This window comes from Tympanuchus pallidicinctus, unplaced genomic scaffold, assembly GCF_026119805.1.
Source record: "Tympanuchus pallidicinctus isolate F22 unplaced genomic scaffold, pur_lepc_1.0 scaffold7, whole genome shotgun sequence".
Classification (NCBI taxonomy): Eukaryota; Metazoa; Chordata; class Aves; order Galliformes; family Phasianidae; genus Tympanuchus; species Tympanuchus pallidicinctus.
Genome location: NW_026294791.1, coordinates 29,139,348 through 29,159,545, shown reverse-complemented (window position 1 = coordinate 29,159,545; position 20,198 = coordinate 29,139,348). Strand labels below are relative to the sequence as shown.

General features: G+C 40.9%; 2 protein-coding genes across 10 annotated transcripts in view; one reads left to right on the top strand and one right to left on the bottom strand.

Moving 5' to 3' along the window:
- Nucleotides 1–968: 968 nt before the first annotated feature.
- On the bottom strand, nucleotides 969–19,594 carry TRMT1L (tRNA methyltransferase 1 like). Of its 4 annotated transcripts, none has more exons than XM_052665686.1 (16): nucleotides 19,370–19,594; nucleotides 17,142–17,291; nucleotides 16,034–16,096; nucleotides 13,936–14,049; nucleotides 13,219–13,283; nucleotides 12,586–12,715; nucleotides 10,636–10,759; nucleotides 9,435–9,514; nucleotides 8,237–8,483; nucleotides 6,740–6,952; nucleotides 5,208–5,398; nucleotides 3,818–3,896; nucleotides 2,891–3,057; nucleotides 2,208–2,267; nucleotides 1,711–1,837; nucleotides 969–1,602 (listed from the first exon to the last, which is right to left on the bottom strand). In XM_052665686.1, exons 1-16 carry the CDS (start codon nucleotides 19,485–19,487, stop codon nucleotides 1,287–1,289), a joined length of 2,244 nt encoding a protein of 747 aa, XP_052521646.1. In that variant the 5' UTR covers nucleotides 19,488–19,594; the 3' UTR covers nucleotides 969–1,286. The 4 variants fall into 4 exon arrangements, with proteins under 4 accessions (XP_052521646.1, XP_052521647.1, XP_052521648.1 ...); XM_052665687.1 differs by having other exon boundaries at nucleotides 19,388–19,591; XM_052665688.1 differs by having other exon boundaries at nucleotides 19,391–19,591.
- SWT1 (SWT1 RNA endoribonuclease homolog) overlaps nucleotides 19,546–20,198 on the top strand; it is a 33,465-nt gene continuing 32,812 nt past the window's right edge. For all 6 annotated transcript variants that reach the window (XR_008202152.1, XM_052665672.1, XM_052665673.1 and 3 more), the window contains exon 1: nucleotides 19,546–19,640. The gene's annotated coding sequence lies outside the window, so the exon portion shown is untranslated. The remainder of the gene's footprint in view (nucleotides 19,641–20,198) is intronic.

Below are 20,198 nucleotides of genomic sequence, written 5' to 3'. Positions count from 1 at the left end.
GGTTCAGCTTGGAGAAGGCAGATCTGGGGAGATCTCATTGTGACCTTCCAATACTTAAAGGGAGATCAACTTCTTATGCAGGCAAATACAGAACAACAGGGAACAGTTCTAACCTAAATCTCCCCTATTTTAGTTTAAAGTTAGGAGGGGATTCTTTTCTCAGAGCACAGAGATGCCTGTCACAGGCCACCGAGAGAAGCTGTGGGATCCCTGTGGGCATCGAGGCCAGCCTAGATAGAGCCCCAGGCAACCTGATCTGGTAGGTGGCAACCAGCCCACTCCAGGGTGCTGGAAACAGACGATCTTTATGGTCCCTTCCAACCTAAGCCATTCTGTGAATCTAAGAATCCAAGTAAAATGTTTTTGTTTTGTTTTTTTTTTTTCTTCTCCAAGTAAAATGATTTTTTTGGGGGGGGGAAAAAAATAAAAATGAAGGCAGGTTTGTTTGATTGGAATGTTGCCATGTATTTCAAGAAACCCAAAATGACTACCAACAAATAGCGTCTCAGACACTGAAGAGATCTTTTGACAGCAAACTGTACTATTAACAAATTAATAGTCTGGAACTTCAGACTGTGATGTCTGCTCACTATACTTTTTTTTTTTTTTAAAAGTGTACAACCAAATTAAATCTCAGAGCAAACAAACTACCTGGAGTGAGTACAGACAAATCACTAAAGCTTAGTTAGGAACTGAAGTTTATGTACAGCTCTGTATGTGTTCCTTTCTGCTCTCACTTGTGTTAGGATTTTGCCTGTAGGTAGATCTACAGAAACAAAACGGAAGGCCAAATTACATGAGCAATGTGGAGTTACAAGTGCACCAAGTTGCACCTTCTGGCTTCATGTCACATTTTGTCCTGCGGTATTTTATCACCTTAATGTGACCTTCCTTTGAGTTCTAACAGGTCAGGTTTTAGGAACTATCATCTGATTCAAACTAAATTTATGTTCAGAAATGCTTCAGACTTCTGGCCCCATCCACTCTCCTATATTCTGTTCCAGCAGCTTGAATAAGGCCATACAAAGACTTGGTGCTAGCTACAATGCTCAATGTGAAAGTGGATGCAAGTGTGAAAGAACCAACCATCTAATAATTTTCCCACAGGAAAATCATCTCGACCATACACACTGCTGCTTTCAGTGCTAAGGTCTAGAATTCTAAAACATCCTCTCCAATGGAAATTGCAGGGATTTCAAACTGTCAAATTCCAGGTCTGCAAGGAGTACTGGTGTGCTTGAACAGAGCGTAGGTGCAAGTTCTCATGTAAATCCAAAAGGATTGGACTAATTGGCTGCACAGTGAGTAGGGCAGTCTTCTGCGAAGATAGCGGCAGTGTCTCCAGATTTTTTCTCTTCCAGAAGCTCATCATCCTTTGCCTTGCTGTCTGCAGCAGCTTGAAGCTGATCTCCCACCTGGACATCTTCTGTCAGTTGGAGAGGGCCTTCTGTTTGCCCCCCAGCATACGTGGGAGTGCTGTGCTTCATGAGAACAGTCTTGAACTGTGCCAAGGGAGCGTTGGTGCGAACGCCCATAGGATCAAAGTGGGTTCTGCTGACTCTGTATCCAGCTTCAGAGAGGTAGTTTAAGAACTTATTTAACCTGAAAAAGCCATGTAAGAAGGCATTAACAGTGGTGAGGCTGGTTCAGTACAAATTATACGTTAGTCATCATAGCACTGTAAGGCTGGAATGTAGATACAAGCCTTACTTGGGCATGTTCATTCCTTTAAGACTGTGTCTGTGGATATTGTAGTAAAATGCAGGGTGCTCCGCACTGTTGTCAGTTTTTTGTCGTTTGGTCGCATTTCGCATCACTTCATTATTTTTTCTTTTTCCTGAATCACAAAAAAGGCCAGTGAAACCTATGAATATTCACTAAGTCCACTTTTAAAAAAAAAAAAAAAAAAAAAAAAAAAAAAAGCCAGCAAAGCCAAAGATAGTACATACAGAAAACCCACACAGCAACTGCGCCTTTATGGATGTATTCATGCTTAATTAAGTAATTAGCATCGTGCTTTTACCAGGAAACATGACAAATATCACTCTAGATGAAGTAAAATAATTATGCAATTGGAAAATAATTCTTACTCAAGTATGATTAAATACAAAGAAGTTACAGCTGAATACTCGTTTGGCTTGGCCATCACTTCAAGTATAAAATCATACTCTGAAGTTGCTGAGGTTGAACAAAACCAATCAACTCACCAGGCACCACATCAGACTCTGCCAGCATATCTGGTGTTTTAATATATACGCCACACTCTTCTAGAACATAATTAAAGGTCAAAATTAAGTCTGCTGTAAAACAATGGAATGGCAAAATGCCCGAGTTCAACAGAAAAACCCACCATCAGCTCCCAGCCTGAGGTCAAAAGTACAGTGAGAGGCATGCACATAGTTCATCTGCTTACCAGCTCAGTAATTGAATTTAGAGGAAATACTAAAAACATAACTTTGTTTAATGGTAAAAGAGCATGCAAGTGCAGAAAGTTGTTCCTTTTGGTGGAATGATTTAGTATTCCAGCAGAGAATACAGAGCAGCAACCGCAGTCCTCAGTGGTGAGGAGCAGAATACAAGAGAGAACTGAGAGACACGCACCACCTCCAGCTCCTTCAGGGAACATGGTGCATTTCACAGTGGTCAGCCTGCCCACGTTATGCTTATCTGTTTCAGGATCTCCCATAGTGGTTACATAGGTATAAATCCAGCACTCTGCCTTTGATAGATCCTACTTTTTTTGCAGCAAACCAAGCCTCACACTTCAAAGTAATAGTTATTTCCTTGACCTTGTGGCACGTACTCTGCTGTTAGCATTGTTACCCAAGAGCAATCTCTCCAAAACCACCAAGCCAGTCTCTTCATTAAGAGGTCACAGTTTTTTTCTTACCTTGTTTGTTCTCATCAGAAGGACTATGGGTAGAAAAATTCTTGGAAGTTGTACACTCAGCTTCACAGACCACTGTTTTCAGAAGTGGCTGAACATCATCTAAGCCATACTGGACAGCTTCAAACAGCATTCTTCTGAGGAACCCAGTATTAAATAGAGCTCCTGACCTAGGAAATGTAGGAGAAGTGAGAAGACTTTACTAATGAAAGCAAAAAAAATTCCCTTGAAAAAAATCACTCAGAGTGATTTGCAGTTAAATTACACCAAGGAGCTGCACTGTACTGCTGCCTAACATAGCAGTATAGAGTGGCTTGGTTTCCAAGGACAGCAGCATTGATCTTGCACAAAAAACAAAGATCTCAGGACTATTATTCCTACTACTGACTTTCTGTACTAGGTAGAGAAAGTCTTTCAGTCCCACTTTTATCAGGAAGAAAGCTAGTGCTTTTAATGCTGCTTTGAAACCATTAGAAGACTTAAAGAATTTATTTTTGTTTTTCATAAGAGGCAATTTAAAAATCATCAAGTAGTGTACTTCCATCAGCACGTGTTAGGATTTATTATGTACACTCTGTAAGTATCCAGTAATAAACAACTTCATGACGTTAGCAATCAGAGGAACACAGAGCCAGGTTCTTCAGTGCAGGACATACTAAAATAGGTGCACTAAGTGTGAAGTTTAAAGTGAATTTGTTATTTATTTACTGGTTTGAACGCTATGAACAAAACAAAAACCTGAACACCTTCCTAAATTCAGAGAACAGAATCAGTCAACTGTTTCCTAAATTACTCCTGACTGCCAGTTTCATTTTACAGCGACGGATGATGCAGCAGACCTGCATTTCTATGCAGTGACTGAGCAGTCGACCTCTGCAGGTCCTCCCAGCCCCAGTTACCCTGCAATTCCATGCTGTTCTCTGAACTTACCAGAGAGGACCAAGAACTACTGCTGTCCTCCCAGGCATACTGCCATGACAATCACAAGGCAGCTGCTGATAAGGATTTTCTGCAACAGGAAAACAGGATTTCAGTGAATTTGGAAGTCATCAGTGTTTACTGAGATGATACAGACATGAAGTAAGTTTACTAAAGTAATTAGAAGGGTAAACAACAGCATAAGTGCAACAGCACTCTCACTTATGTCAAACACTGCGGCAGTGCTCTTCAGTTCAGTGAGTGACGATTTTGAGCTGTAATCATTGTTAAAATGATGCTGTAAAAATGACTACCTAATCTGCTCCATTTCTTAGCAGATTTCAAATGATGAGGAAATTACTAATTTTCCTACAGTTATATGTGCAGCTGCCCAGGCTAGCAGTAAACATCAATAACAAAAATGTGAACATCTGTCAGTCACATACATAAAATACACCTTGCCTACAAGATCTCTAGACTGTAAGTGAGACTGCTTGCAGGTAGAGTATCAAACCACTAATTTATTAAGATCTCCACCATAACACTGCACTTATCAGTTACTCACTTATGTCTATAAAAACAGGACTGAATCTCTTTAATGAAAAAATCACTGCACACTCTTGCACCTGACTTGAAGCAGGGTGTTCAAAGACACCACCAGCTAAACAGCAAAACATCCAGGAACATGCAACTTTGAAATAAATGAGGTTTTTCCTTTTACATCCATTTCAATTATTACCTGGCTAGTCCACCCTCCAGCTTGAATTTTGTACAGAGACAGCTCACAAGCTCAAGCTCAGCTTTTGACAGAAAGGCTGCCTCCATTTATTCCCAAGCGTTAGATGAACCGAAGGGATGCTGTGAACTTGTTTTTTACCACACCTACTAAAATTATTTCCATCTGGCATTTACAGATAAGGCCCAAGCAGGCAAAACATACCCTCACCCAAGGGAAAGTGATACTATTGATTTTGTTGGACTTTCAGGTAACTGAACACAATGCTCTGCAGAAAGCAATCTGATACTAAATCCATCAAGCCACTCCTGCATGGAGGGAGCAGAATGGCAGCCAGCTCCTCAAGCCCTTCACCAAAAGGCTGGGCTGAACAGCATATCGGTCATCCCTCAGCAGCTACAGTGAGCCTGAGTGTGTGCTGTCTAGCAGTAAATCCAAAACATTTACAGCAAAATTCATGAACATAACCAATCTAAGCAGCTACCATAAAACAGACAGCTTGTATTAGAAGTAGCTTCATACACTGTACGCATCTTTACATTAAATAGAAATAATACTTAAGGAGATGTAAACATAAACAAGACCTTAACAAACAGAAGAAAAAACAAATCAAAACCCACAAAGGAAATCATACGCTCAAGAAAGTGACGAGAAATACTCACTTACCTTCTACCATATTGCCTTCTTTCTGAAAAATTCTCTCCTCACACCACTGACAGTGGATGAGATATCTTATTTTCTTCGCTGAATCATCTGCAGGAGATGGTCCCCTTAAAACTCTGACGACTACAAGAACAAAGTGTTCTAGGGCTACTGCAAGCAAGACTTCAATGCCTTTATTACAGCGAGCTGCAGATCTACAGAGGAAAAACAAACACACCAAATGATGCTGAATGTAGTAGAGTAACATTTCTACAGACACCCGAAGCTCCTGAAAGACTTCTGAGCTCACCTGCTTTCTAGAAACCGACACTGAAACTTTAGGAAAGCAATCTGGAGAGAATCGCTTCTTAAACGCTTAGTGTAGTCTACTTCCCATAGCGCTGAGAACGTCACACTCCAGTTTTCATTAACTAACAAATACTGGTCTGTTCTTCCATCATCCTTCTATCCCAATACCCACCTACTACCAGGATAACGTAACTAAAAATCTGAACAAACTGGATGAGAAGCCAAGAAAACTGAGATTTAGAATGACACACACAATGGTAAACCATCAAACACTAATTAAATAAGGACTGCAGGAAGACAAGGCAGCAGTTCCTGAGCAGATAAGCGCTGATAAGAAGAAAATTTTCAGAGAGTTGGAACTCGTAAACCAGAACTGATCAAACTTCATCTGAACAGCTAAGAAGTTCAACCTCATCCCCCTCTCCAAATCTCAGTTCATAATGTAGTTTCAAAGTAAGGTTATGTTTAATCAGATGTTTAAGAATGTTCTGCAACCTACCACAGGAAGGGAGATGAAAAAATTAAAGTCTAAATGCATTCCCATCAGTTTTTTAGCTCTGCCATTCCAAAGACCTCTGCATGTATTTTCTTCTTTTTTTCTTCCCTAGCAGTTTGGCCAGTCCTTTTCTTCCTTAATTAGAGACTAGATTTTCAGTCCTCATTTGTTTAACCGGCCAAAGTTATTAGAAATATCTAGAGCAGGCAGGACCAACCCAGGCTCCAGGGGGTAGCAGGTGGCCTATTCCAAAGTGGACACCAGTTTCCCTTAACACTAGTTATCATTAAAAAAAAAACAACAACCCTGGAATTCTTAGCTAGAAGCCACTGAAGTGTTTTAGTTAATATTCATAAAGCTGTGTGCAGTACTGAAATGGCAACAAAGTTGAGAAAAGAACCAAACTCACCTATCTCAAAGTCCAGCTAGTCGTTCTCTAGTCTAGGATAACACCCCCCACCAAAACCAAAACCCATCACCCTTTCAACATCCCAAACCCCTACCCTATTTATGTACTTCCATCTTTCCTGAGCCTTTAGTTTAAAATGTAGTATGTGAAGTTTACTAATGTAAAGTACATTAGTTAAGTTTACATAGTAGCAGAGATAAAATACGAAGCATAGATTCTGTATCAAGAAGTCTGGCTTGTAGAGTCCAAGAATTCTGGAAATTCAGCATGCGTAACCTACAGTGGGAGTTTGAAATTCTGCATCAAAATAATTTGCTCTGAGCTGATCTGTTCTAGCAATACCTTGCCACAGCAGCAATGACTGTCCTGGCTGCCAGCTCCTTGTAGTACTCCGTTCGCACAATGTTACATCCATAGTGACGCAGGGTGACGTGTTGAGCCTTTGCATACAGAGAACTGATGTCTGTGGATGTCAGCGATACAATTCCAAGATTCCTCACGTTTCTGAAGGCAGAATCCAGGTAATTCACAGAAGTTCCAAATGGGTCCAAATGTCTAAAAAGAAAGCAGGTTGCACTCTGCATTAACCATTTATCCTTCCTTTTAAAAACAAAAATCAACTCCCTTGAATTACTCCACAACACTATAGGATTCAGTGCCAAAATTACAAGAGCCAGCGCTTGAATGTGCTGGAAAATACACAGCACTACAAGGTCGGAAAGTGTTGAGTTTTTTTTGCATCCTGATTCCTTGACTAGCTCAAGTGACAAGAATATTGGCCTGACAATTACCTCTGTCCTTAAAAAAAAAAAACAAACTGCTAGAAACATTTTATATATATTTATTAAGCATGCACACCAGTTTATGTACTAAGTAGCTAACCATCAGCCTGAATACCTGCAGCTTAATTAGCTCAGATCTGGAGGCTGAACAGTACAAAAACATCCAAGCACTTATTTTGATGCCTGTAGGGTTTTCAATCTCACCTCCACTGAAAACAAATGTGCTGCAAAATGCATTACAGGAAATCAAGTCATGCAATAAGAATTCAGGCCTGTCCAGTAGCATGGAAATGCATGCATTTAAAGTCCATTAGATGCTCTAAGGAAAGAAAAAAACAAAACAAACAAAAGCCTGACAAATTTGAGGAGAGAGACTCCTAATCAAGGAATGTAATGGACTCGATCTCTGGAGATCCCTTCCAACCCAAGGTATGAGTTATTGATCACAATTCTGCGATTCTGTGACATGGGATAACTAAAAAAACTTTTCAGATCAAATAAAGGAAGCAGACCTTAGACATAAGAAAGACATTTCTCAATGAGATTGTGAAGCCCTGATGCAGGCTAAGCACAGAAGATGCCTCAACCCTGGAGCTGCTCTAGGCCAAGCTGGATGGACCCTGGGAGGTCTGATCTGGTGGGAAGTTCCCTCACCACAGCACAGTGCTGGAACTGGGTGGGCTTCAAGGCTCCTTCCATTCAAACCATCCCATGAGCCTATGATAATGCTTCCCAAAAGACCTTAATGTGCACAGTGAAAACTAGGTTTCATTCTGTGACATTTCTCTTTATCACATAGGCAATGATATTGTACCAAAAAATGTTCGGCTTAAAATGTTCATGCACATTCATATTTCATTCTGGATGTCAAAAGTCTTTAATATTTTTCCAACAATTTCTAAAATATTAAAAATAATTTTTAATTTTCAGTTTTCATGCATCTTGCAACTGCATGTTGGTTGCTTCTTTAATTCCAACTTACGCTGGGGCATGAAATAGGACAAGGAGTATCAAGATCAAAACAGAGAACTTATTAAGAGAAGTATCTAATACTTACATAAAATCAAATGATCTCAAATGCATTATAACATTGGCGTCCATTTTTGTCACCTCAATGGTATCAGTATTTTCTTCTCCATCTCCTAGAGCTTCGTAATTGTCTTCTTCCTTAGCACTCACTTTCACCTTCATTTTGTTTAAATGGCAGTTTTCCTGAATCATTGTCACAGAATTCTCATTGCAATCATTAATTGTAACTCTGACAGAACTTCGGAGATGTTTTGCCCACTGTAATCCCATTATACCTATGGAAAGACAGAAACGTAACTCCATGACGGAACAAGGGAGCTGGCTTCTGGTTCACCTAACTCAAAACAAACCCACATCCCTTTAAATGCTTATAACACAACAGCATGCTGCAAAGCTTTGGTATGCTTCTGCAACAATTATCCTGGTGACCTTCTGCACCACTACAGTCACACTGAAGTTTGTGAGAGGATGATCTGCCACCTTCTTATACAAGAATTGGGAGTTACAGACCAAAATATGAGTGATGGAGTTAAAAATTGTGCTGAAGACCCTTGGCTTGCTCAGAGCTCCAATACAGCAAAATGCAACTCGCAAATATTCTTGCTGCTTTTCAGCCAACTACAGGATTATCCTGTAGAAATGCAGGAGGGGCTGCAGCTCTGAAATTTCACCTGGTTCGGAACAGTGACTAAGTTTATGCAAAATGCTGAGTGGCTACTGTTGTTCTCATCTGTAAATTTAGGTTTATAAAAGCAGAGTGAACATAGTGCAGTAGTGCAGCAGCTCAGAGTTTTTCATTTTTATTCCAGAATGCTAGTGGACTCCAGCAGAACAACTTTACAGTTAGTTCAAGTTCAGAATTTGTTATCAATCAGAGAGGATTCAGTAAAGAAACCTGGATACACTACCATTGTTTAACCAAAGGTTGGTTTTACAGCCACCAAGGCTCAGAAGACTCAAGATCTTGATTGCACACTTCTGAAGACAGAATTTCATGAACATTAAGACAACTGTTTTCAAGCACACCACTTAACTTCAATTTAATATTATTTGCAATCATTTTCAAAGGACCTAATCTAAGCTCTTGAAGGTTGTATGTAAGCTAATGACTGTCTGCCTAAGCAAGAAAACAGCATACTCAAACACAACATGACAAGACTGTTACTACTCATTTCTGCAGTTTCATACTATCGGATGTTAACTGAAGATAAAGAGCTTGATTTTACCAGTAGCACCAAATGCATCCAAACATTCTATTGGTTTACGTTCCTCAGCTAAAACAGCCAGTGCACAGAATATCAGTTGCCTGGAAAATTTAAAAAATGTAAAAAGCCATTAGAAGGTGATAAAATTTTTTCTTCCTCTTACCTGTTTCCCTTGAGTACCTTCCCAGAACAATGAAGGCAGATCACCTTCTGAACAAAAGAATTGTAAATCAGAAAGCTTAGCTAACACTGAAAGATTAATTTCAGTAGTTAGGTTTACTTTTAACCTCCTTAATGGATACCATGGTGTTTCACATTCAATTTAGTGACTCAACTAAGCAGAAAATTTCTAAGGTAAGATCCCGAGTCATTTTCCAGGTATCTCAAGTAGAGTTTTTCCTCCTTTCCCAGCACGATCTGAGGTTACCCTATTAATTGCTCTGTATTTGAAAGGAATGAGGTATTGACCACAAACTTAGCTGGCTTCCTTCAGAAGCACGTCTCAGTTTTCATAAATGTAACTGAACTAACTTTAAGCCTGGAAGCTGGGACATTTACAGCAGTGAGACAAGGGGTCAGCCAGGGTGAAGTCCAGCCCACTGCCTTGGTGGTAATGCTTGCATATTTTACTTGTGAGACACAAATCATTCACGATTTTCCTAAAAAAGGCTTTCCTTCCTTCATCTTTTCTAGAGCAAATACAGGAAGAAACCTGTGAGAATTTGACATCCAAGAAGAAAAAAAAAAAAAAAAAAAAAAAAGCCCTAAATAAAGAAGGCCTAGGTACACTGCCCCTCAGTTAAAGAAGAATGATCAGTGAGCAGCGGTGGAATTCACAGAAAAAGATCTCACGTGTACACACAGAAATCAGTTTTCAAGCCTGCTCTTCTTTTAAAATCCTGCTCTTTTGCATATATTTTTTGCAAAGTCTTAGCCACTTTAGAAATAACAAGACTTCTGAAATAGCATTTCTGTATTTTAACAGTATTTGTCAAGAGCTTACTGATGGAAAACTTTCCAAAATCAACAGAAATTATCCTAGCAGACAAGTTAAAAGCACATCTAAAGGGAATTCTTATTCCAGAAACTTTCTTGTTACTCACAAAAGCTATTTCTCCTCCAAATCAAGCACCCACAGGGTATATTCTTCATAACTCATCGACATTTCACTCTGCAAAGTCACCTACCCTCATTCCTATCTTCCCACTCCCAGTTCTCTCACCTGTTGAGCTTCATTTTGGGATTAAAATAGGAGTCTGTTTTTTGAGGTGTGAAATAGTTGGGAAGAACCTGCACATCTGCGTCTGCCTCTTTCAGCACTTCACAAGATGACTTGGGAGCAGGAGCTGAAAAAATAATTGCAGACAAGGAAAAAGTGAGAACAGAAATTCAGATTAGGATATTTGATACGTGACATTGAGTTTTTGCTCCCAGGTAACAAACAGTGCAATCATCCAGCTGGCAGACATGGACCAGTTAGTCACAAGAAGGAAGGAAGGAAAAAATATATCTTACAGTCTGGAAAGCAGCAGACAAGGCTCAAGCTCTACCATGATTTTCTTGCCATAAAATACAGGATTTGTTTCTTACTTCAGTTCTTCTATATCCACCTAGATTTTAGAAAGTAAGCCCAGAGCCTGAGGCTTATCACATTTGTTCTGTATGTACAAGTAGTATTTGCTAGGTAACTAAAACACTTTTAATACGGCCACGAATGTGAACCATTCAATTCCTTGATCCAATCTCTTTTAAAGAGTTTTCAAAAAGCTTCATGAAACTGATTGACAATTTCAGTGTTTAAGTTTTGTACAGACTGTGGTAAAACAGGTGTTCTTCATTTAACAGCTGTAACACTGTCACTCCTCTGAGCAGTTATTCCCCAGTCTAACAGCAGCAAAATTTACCCAGAGATAACCAGGAAAAATGTGGAAGCTTTCAGCCAGAGACCTCTCTCAGTGCACAGCCTGCCCATCTCACGGTGCTTCAAGCATGCAGGCAGCACATCTGAGCTGCTCTGCCATGCTGCTCCATGTTCATAGCCCTCAGCATTTGCTGGTGCCTCCTAAGCACCAAACATCCTCCAAGAGCTTCTTCTCATATACCCAGCAGGAAAACTACCCACATGCATTTTAAAAGTACAACATTTTTACTAACTGCTCTGAAGGGAATCAAACAGAGATATGATGCAACAGGCAAGAGAAGCCTGAAGTTTCTCATGTCATGAAGCTTCCATGGAAACATGTTCTACTTCTACTTCACAGACATAAAAACTGACACCAGGCATTAAGCTGCTATTCCTAAACTGTAGACTGACAACAAAACTAAGTGTGACCCTCACATCTTGCTCTTACTAAAACCAGGTAAAATCTATACATCTACAGACAGAAACATCCATGCATCTGCACACAGATAGAGACATCCATATGTCTACAGACAAAATAGATGAACAAACAAAAAGAACAAGTTTCAATAGTGAACTGTCTGGGCCATAATGAAAAAATCTTAGTTTTTACACAAAAGCAAAACAATGTACTTTCTGCAAATAAAAGAAAATCTGTGAAAATAAAGGAAATTAAATTAATTAGAGACATCTGGTGTTCCAATTACCTAGAATGCTTTCAGTCTCATTTTTATCCAAGCTTAAAAACAAAAAGTCTAATTCTTGAGAAGGTTAGACAAAATTAAAATCCGAAGAACTTGTAATATCACGATCACAGCTCTCCAGGACTGAATAATAGAGCAGCTCAATTTGTAAACTCCTGCTGATGCCATTTGGTAAAAAACAACAACCACCACCACACATGTATGCTGTAGAAAGATTTACTGAAGACTGATTTAATAACAAACACAGCCAAGAGAAGGAATTAAATTCTCAGTGCAGGTTTTGTTTTAAGGACACCAGGTTCTCCATTGTACTGGAAAGGTAGAAACCTACATTTACAGCACTGATCTGTTTGTGAAGAGCACATTATCCATCTCTACAAACAGAGTAACTGGTTAACAGAGACAAAAACCACAGCATTCCCAAATCTTTCAGGAAAAAACACATTCTGAAAAATTAAGAGCAGAATTCTCATTAGTAAACCCAAGTAATTCTGTTTATGAATTTTTCTCATGTCTGTCATCATAGATAACCCACGCTGCAAAGTATCAAATGTTTTTCAGAATTTACCTGTAATAAATCTTGATTCAGTTTCTCCTTTATTGACATGGCGATTAATATGTCCTATCATATCAGTTCTTCGTGTGATAGTTGCTGAGCAGATGATGCAGTGGTAGTGTGCTCCCATCTTTGAAAACGCCTATAACACAAAATGTACTTTCAGAACACATAAATGTGGTTCAATTTGGACTCCCGCTAAACACAGGCTGATGAAGAAGTCATCTGTCTTAACTCTACTACGCATAAAACATTGTGAATCTGCAGCCTGGAGACTGCAAATAACCAGACCCACACAGCACACTGTCCTACTGCAGCAACACAGCCCATCCAGCTGCACGACACAGCACACAGGGACAGAGCAGAGAAGCACCCACTGCTTGCTGCCATGACTCTTCATCTCTCCCACAGAGAGCTGCTCTTGCAAGATGTAGGCAGCTGTTCACCAAAATGCCAGAGATGTGACATTCAGCTCCCCACAGGGTTATATCAAGACATTATTCTGGACTGATGCACACCTGGTGTAGTGCAATGGAGAGAAGTCATACTTTTCAGATTAAGGATAGTCTGTAGAAGTTACTCAAAATCACCCATCTCCCCCCATCGCATAGGCTAAGAAACACTTCTATGATTCACCACTTTTACCTGATCTGCAACGAAGTTTGGTTTTGCTACACGACAAGGCAAGTGGCAGATACACATTCTGTACCCTATAAAACAAAAGCACGCTACAGTCTGAAAATTGTTTCATTTAATTTAACTTCAGTTTTGCCATACTCTGGATGGTTATATTATTTCCTGCAAACTTGCACATCTTGTTTATTAAGAAACATATGATGCTCACTCTTTTTCTTAAAACTCCTTGTAAGGATTTTAATGTATCTTGTAAACAGACCAGAGTTTGGTAGCGTGAAAGATAAGGCTATAGAATACTTATACTGAATCAATACTTGGAGCAGTTATCTGAACCCAAAGAAATGTTATGACAACGCAAAAAGGACAGCAGGGTGAGGTGGGAGTGATGGTGGAAATTTCTCTAATATAACCAAAACATTTATTAAAGTAGTTTGCATCAAATAGATGTATTGTATTATCATGACACGTCAAGCACTTTTTTTTTTTTTAAACAAGAAAATGCACAATTTGAACTATTTTGGCATGTAAAAAAATGGAGAGCTATTTTACATTTCTATTTTATATCCCATGTCAAAGTAAATGGTCAAGATAGGGTTCTGGTTTAGAGCTGATAAGGTGCACGAAGCTCATACTTAAGTCAAGAGGAGCTAAAAAAGACCACAGACCAATGTCCTCCACATCTGCCCTCTCTTTTGCTATTTACTGTTGAAAGATGGCTTATTTTACCTTCAAATTCCACAGAAATTTTCCAGTGCAAATTCTGGAGGTGACGATGAAGTTTATGGCCATAGCAGGCTTTAAATTTCTCTTCAGGACACAAAGGACAAGGCTTCTTTTCAGCTGAAAATACCAACAAGGATTATGAAGAGAAACGTGTAAAAGCAGTTGCAATACCTTTTAAGAGATGCACATCAAAAAGAGAAGGCAAGTCCAACCAATGGAACTGAAGATTAGTTTCTCAGGATATATATGGATATATATGCAATATATGGATTCTCTTTGCTTTCTACTTAAAGGAATACAAACAAAAAATATTATTTCTTTCAAGATCATCCTCTTCTACAACAGTCAGTTCCACATTTTTGACTTTATTTATTTATTTATTTTAAATTTCAGAGCCATTTGATCATAATCTAACTTCTTAACAGCGTTGCAGAGTGAGGGAATTTTACAGACATCCAGAGGCTTACAGTGTTTCAAGAAAACCCAAACAGTGAGAGAACAAGAACCTGTCTTTTATGCTCCTGAGCCTCTGAACATGGCTTTAGGTAAAGCAAGCACCTGGTATCTTTTCAAACTGCAAAAATACTGTACTCAGTACTAATAATAATCTTCAGGAAATCTTGTTTTTAGAACACTAAAGCAAGTGCAAAATTGTCTGGCAACAAAGGTGTTGAAGCAATCCAAATATATCCTAAGTAAAAGCTGAAGCAATCCAAATACATCCTAAGTAAAAGCTAGGTCCTGGGACACACAGGCTGTGCACTTAAGTCTGTGGGAATTACAGACCAGGGCATGCATACAGCTGCCTCTGGGTCTCCTACTGCTGAAAAATCAACTTCTCATGTAGAATTTGGCAGAAAGGTTTGTAGTGCCACAGTACAGGATGAATACTGGAACTTTCTACACAGTGTGGGTGTTGATATACTAATTCCTTAGTCTCACAAACAACAGAATTCATCTGATATGGCCTTCTTACAAGCAACCTACCACACCCCTGCAGTATCCCGTGCCTCTGACACCAGGAGAAGCAGCTAACAGTTGAAATCGAGCATTGCTTCTCCCTAAGGTTGATAAGGCTCTGCTACTGCCACACGTTACTGAATCTCAAACACGAGGTAATGACAATAAACACAAGTCAATTCATTCACACATTCTTCTGAAGAAGAATGTTAATTCCATGCAGAAGAATGGTAATTCCATGGTAGAAAGAAAAAACTGACTATTGAGAACAGGCAAGGGAATAGAGTTGCTTTCGTTGTTTTTTATTTTCTAATCGGCGCCATGTCTTAATGCAGAATTTGGTCTGATAAAAGTTAAAACCCATGAACATCAGACCTAAGAAGAATCTATTACTCATCTCTTCATTAAATACAGAACAACCTAACTTTCTATAGAAACTATTCTCTCTGTATATTTATTGGTCAAAATAAGCAGCTACAGAAGCAGGCTATTATCAGTGAACAACCTAGAAGATTATTAAGGCGCAAGAGCTGTATGACGTAGTTTACACACTGATGTTTTTCTTGACCTGTGAATAAAAACGAGTTTCAGGTGCAAGGACTGGCACTATTTATATTAAAGACAGACATGTGATCTGAGAAAAAACAGGAGTTGCTAAGAGTTGTAATAAAAATGCTTAACACTCCTAAGCAGTCCTCTACTAAAAAAATGGATCAGAAAAAATGATAAAGTAAGGAAACAACGGAAACAGAAGATTAAACGCTATAAAGACAACAATTAGCTTCCCTGATATTGTGGCTACAGTGAGACTAATGAGCCTAAGTGAGACTGAGCTGCTGATGTAAGTATAGCTAGAGTAAACATTCTGCTAATCCATGCATGCTACCAATATTAAAAAAATGCAGAAGAAAAAAAAATGCTTAAGGGTATTGATTTACTGAAAGAAGTACAGCAGTTGATTAAAAAAAAAAAAAGAATAAATATTATAAAGTTATTCAGTAATGAATCCCTTGGTCTCTGAGCATCACAAACAAATGAAGAACAAAACAGAAGCAGTGTTTGAAAAATAGCTATTGAGGAAAAACGTAAATACTTGAAACGTGAAGATTTGTGGCCTGGGGTACTGCTAAGGTAGACTCACCTTCATTCAGGTCAGCCAGTTTCTCTAGATCAGCAAGTTGTCTTTGAATGGAAAGATGTTTCTCTAAAACAGGAGAGATTCAAAAATTAAATATACTCTTAAAAATGTGTTTTTTATTACTATTGTATTACTTAGTCCATCACTTCAAGCCTACTACTGGAAAGGGTCAACAACACCAAATGGAATACTTGTTTCTATCCTTTAGTTTCCAGTAGAAAGAGTAACTCGCAAAATTAATCCCCAAACTGTTTTTTTAGTAGGATGAAGATATTCTACTTGCTTTTCAATGCTGACACACATCAGAATTCTCCACTTGAAGTGATCTTCATTTGAAAAACTCAAGCTGAAAAGAGCAAGTCACATACTATTTGTCTCTGACTTTTCTACATGCCATTGTTGCTGAATACACAAAGCAGTATCATCCTATGAATGGCCTGGCAAAACTAAAATGGCAGCCAGAGGTGGATAGATTTTAAGTAGTAATTATTTAATATAAAACCAGGACACTTTCAATTCTACCTTTTTTTTTTTTCTTAGAATGTTTGAGAACATCTAAAACTACCTTCTCAGTTTTCAAATTATCAATGGAAATAGCATGGAATTTGCTAAGCCCAGTAGGATCAGCTTATCCAGTAAGTTCTATTGGTTGCAGCACACAGAACATCTCAGTCTATAAGACCAGTTCTGCAAGGACTTTAAAACTTTCCAATGCTTGTACAACATTAGTCTTTCAGATTTTCTTACATGAAATGAAAAGAGCAACTGATTGATATGCAAAGATATGACAGGGAGCATTAAAGCTAAGGTTAAAATCAACTCCTGCTTCCCCATTTGCGTGGATATTCTCTTGCACTGCTGTCACATGCACTAATTTTGGAAGTGGCTTCCAGAAATCATAGAGAGGATGAAATGGCATCTCACTTGAAAGAAGTTTTCAATACTGTAGGAAAATATTTCATACAGCCACATGGGAAAAAGTATCACTAGCCACCAGATGCATAGAAACTCAACTGCACACATTCCAATTGACTTTCTTACCCACCATTTCTACCTTTTCCTTCTCCCTTGCTCAAACACACTACAGAAATACTCATATTTATGAGCAAACCTCTTGGATAATCAGATGAAACATCCAAAATGTTACTATCAGACTCCCTTATGGATTCATGCTCTGTTCTTTCTTCTTTGGTTTCTACTTCTGACCCAGCTTTCACAGACAGGTTATTGTTTTCCACTTTTGTACAGCCAACTTCGCCATCTTAGGAAAATCAAACAAATTAAAGTAAAAATGTTATTGATACATTGAAATTGTAATGCTATGTTCATTCGCTTTCAGCCATATTTGCTACTGTAAAAGAGAAAAGTTGTAAAACCAGAGTATTGGAGAAGAATATTTGAAAGACTATTGCTCACCCTTGGAAACCAGGGTGAGAGGACACCATCCTGGACAGAAGAAACCATTCACTCATCTGTACTATCAGCTGTTTGAAGCTAACAGGAAAACGTTGGCATGTTATTGTCTTGCAAAACACAGTGTGAGCAATACAAAGCAGCACGCAGGAGGTCCAAATACACTTAACTATCATACAGGACTGACAAAAAAAAGTTTGAAAACAGTAGTTAACTGTGGCTAGTTCAACAGTCCCGAAAAAGGAGGCCTAGCAATTGGGGAATTAAACAAAGAAAGAGCAGTAAAGTGCTGGGCCTCAGGGTAAAAGGTAATCTTAACTTCCCATATGAATAGAATGAATGGGTGTGCTGTCTCCTCAGCAATACCAGTCAAGATTACTATCTTCAGGTTTTAATACACAGTTTTGACTAAAGGAACAAGTATAAAACCTACTCCAAAAAAAAAAAAACAAAAAAAAAACAACAAAAACAACAACAAAAAAAAACAGCTTAGGAACTGAAAGAAAAAAGTGTGGAGAACCTGCACACGGAGCAGTACTGCCCCATATCCCTCCACTAAAAACGTGCATAGTCCTAGGAAAGTTTCAGAAAAGGGCGACAAGAAACAATTTTAAGGCATTAGCTTCCTAGCCACTGAGAACCAACAGGAAAGGTTAGATGGCTTCTCAGCCCATTTATTTGGTGTAGAGAACCTACTTTGGCAGGGGGGTTGGACTCGATGATCTCTGGAGGTCCCTTCCAATCCCTATAATTCTGTGATTCTGTGATTATGACAGACACCTGTAGAAAAGGTGCAGCTCTCTGTCGCTCCTAGCATAACCCAGGATGGATCAAATTGCTGGAATAATCACACCAGAAGATTTCTGCATAAGCTAGTGCTATGCTGCAGAGCTCCCTGCCACTGCCTTCTTCAAGTCTGCAGGTCCCAAAGCAAAAATGTTATGGGAGAGAAATGGCCAGTGAGCTTTTAAACCCAAAGCCATCAGCTCAAGGAAACGATGAACTGCCTGCTGTTCTGTAGGAGGCATTTCTGGAGGGTTCATTCAGTCTGTTCATCCTCAGACAACTATTCCCAGTCACGGCTGGTGGCAGAACAAGGGCTGGATGGATCTCGTAACAGTTCCTAAGATGGTTTAGCTTTTAAAAATTGCAATTCGTTGCAATATTCCCATCCCAAAGAACTAGAAAGAAGAAATTGCAGGAACGCCTTACGGTCAGGTAAGTTGTTCAGAAAAGGAGAAACGCCCACTAAAGTTGCCTTAAGGAAAACAAACCAGGATCAGCACAGCTCTCAGCATCACTGCAGCGCTGCTGTATTTCTCGCAGACCTATTTGCGAAGATGGAAGATCACCCGATTCTCGCATTTACTTCCCGCCTGCTCGTCTATTTAAAAGTCACAAAGCTTTTTCGACACAATTTACTTTTAAATAGAAAGAGCCAAAATCAAATCGCGGGTTTATGTGCGTGTTTTTAAAAGGTGGAACTGAGCGCACGTGCACCACTGGGGTCAGGCAGTGAGGTGGAAGGGCGCGCAGAGCAGCGCCGCACAGCCGGTCTCCCGGCACGTCCCGAGCACGTGCGGGGCCAAGATGGTTGGGGCGGGCTACACCCGCGTCAGAACGAGCGCGCTCGCTCCTTCTAGCCGGCCTGCTGACAAACGCACGCGTTACTGAAGCGGGATTCCAGTTGCTGGCGGGCCCGAGCTGCCGGCCCGCGGCCGAAATCGGGCTACGAAGCGGACGGGACCGCTGGCGCCGGGCCCACATGAGACTGCACAGCCCCGGCCCCGCGCGCGAACACACCACCCTCCCCACCCCCCCGCGTCGAAGTGGGCCGTGGGCCACCGTCTCCGCTTCACGGCCGCCGCCGCCGCTCGCTCCCCCCCCCCCCCTCCCCCCTCAACCCGGCGTCCCAACGGCCCTTACTGAGCGCCGCGGCCTCACCACCTCCCGCGGAGCTTGCCCCATTCTCTGCTGCCTCCTCCTCGGCCTCCTGCAGCCGCTCCGCAGACAGCCCAGCCTCCACGGCCTCCTCCGCTGCCATCTTCTGCGCTGAGAACAGGACACCGAGCCGACCGCCTCACCCGCACGCCTTTCTTTCCCCGGCCGGGCGGGAGGCGGGGCGCACCGCCTACATTTCCCAGAGCACCTAGGTAGAAGGAGGGGAGAAGGAAGAAGGGCCTTCTGGGTTGGAACGGTAGGCTGTTGGAGGTCTGCCCGGAGGGGGTTCGTTTCGGCCTGGCGGGTGGGGGCGGCTCTGCGCTGCAGCGAGGGGGAGAGAAGGGACGCGCTGTGGCGGGGGGACGCCGCAGTCTGGGGGCCCAGCGCATCGCCCGGTGCTTCCCTCAAACGAGAACGGGGCTCGTCGTCCCGGAATGGGCTGCGTTCCGGGAGGCGGCGCGTTGAGTTCTCAGGGCCTGAAGTAACCGGGTGACGAAAATCGCAGCGAACGGGAAAGGCTTTCCGACCTCGCATGCCGTCCGCGCGGTTTGAGCTGGCGCTGATCGCCATCCCCGGCGGTCGGTCCGAGGGGTGCCCAGCGTCGTGGCGGGAAGGAGCTGGGCGGGGTGGGGCGGTCCGCCTGGGCGCCGCGCATCGCAGTGGGCCGAGCCTGATAGCTGACTGCCTTAGCTCTTCTCTTCTGTCTCGTTCTGCTCTTTGCTTATCGCTAGTAAAAAAACCGTTCTTTAGTTAGCCTGGAAGTGCTTCGGTTATCGCTTCAGTGCTTCGTATCTGAGAAACGTTCTGTCGTACA

Coding starts and splice junctions, on each gene's coding strand:
- TRMT1L (XM_052665686.1), bottom strand. CDS start 19,487: ATGGCAGCGGAGGAGGCCGTGGAGGCTGGGCTGTCTGCGGAGCGGCTG. Junction 14,050..16,033: donor ACTGGCTGACCTGAATGAAG/GTGAGTCTACCT, acceptor TGGTATTTTCAG/CTGAAAAGAAGCCTTGTCCT. Junction 13,284..13,935: donor AATTTCTGTGGAATTTGAAG/GTAAAATAAGCC, acceptor TTTGTTTTATAG/GGTACAGAATGTGTATCTGC.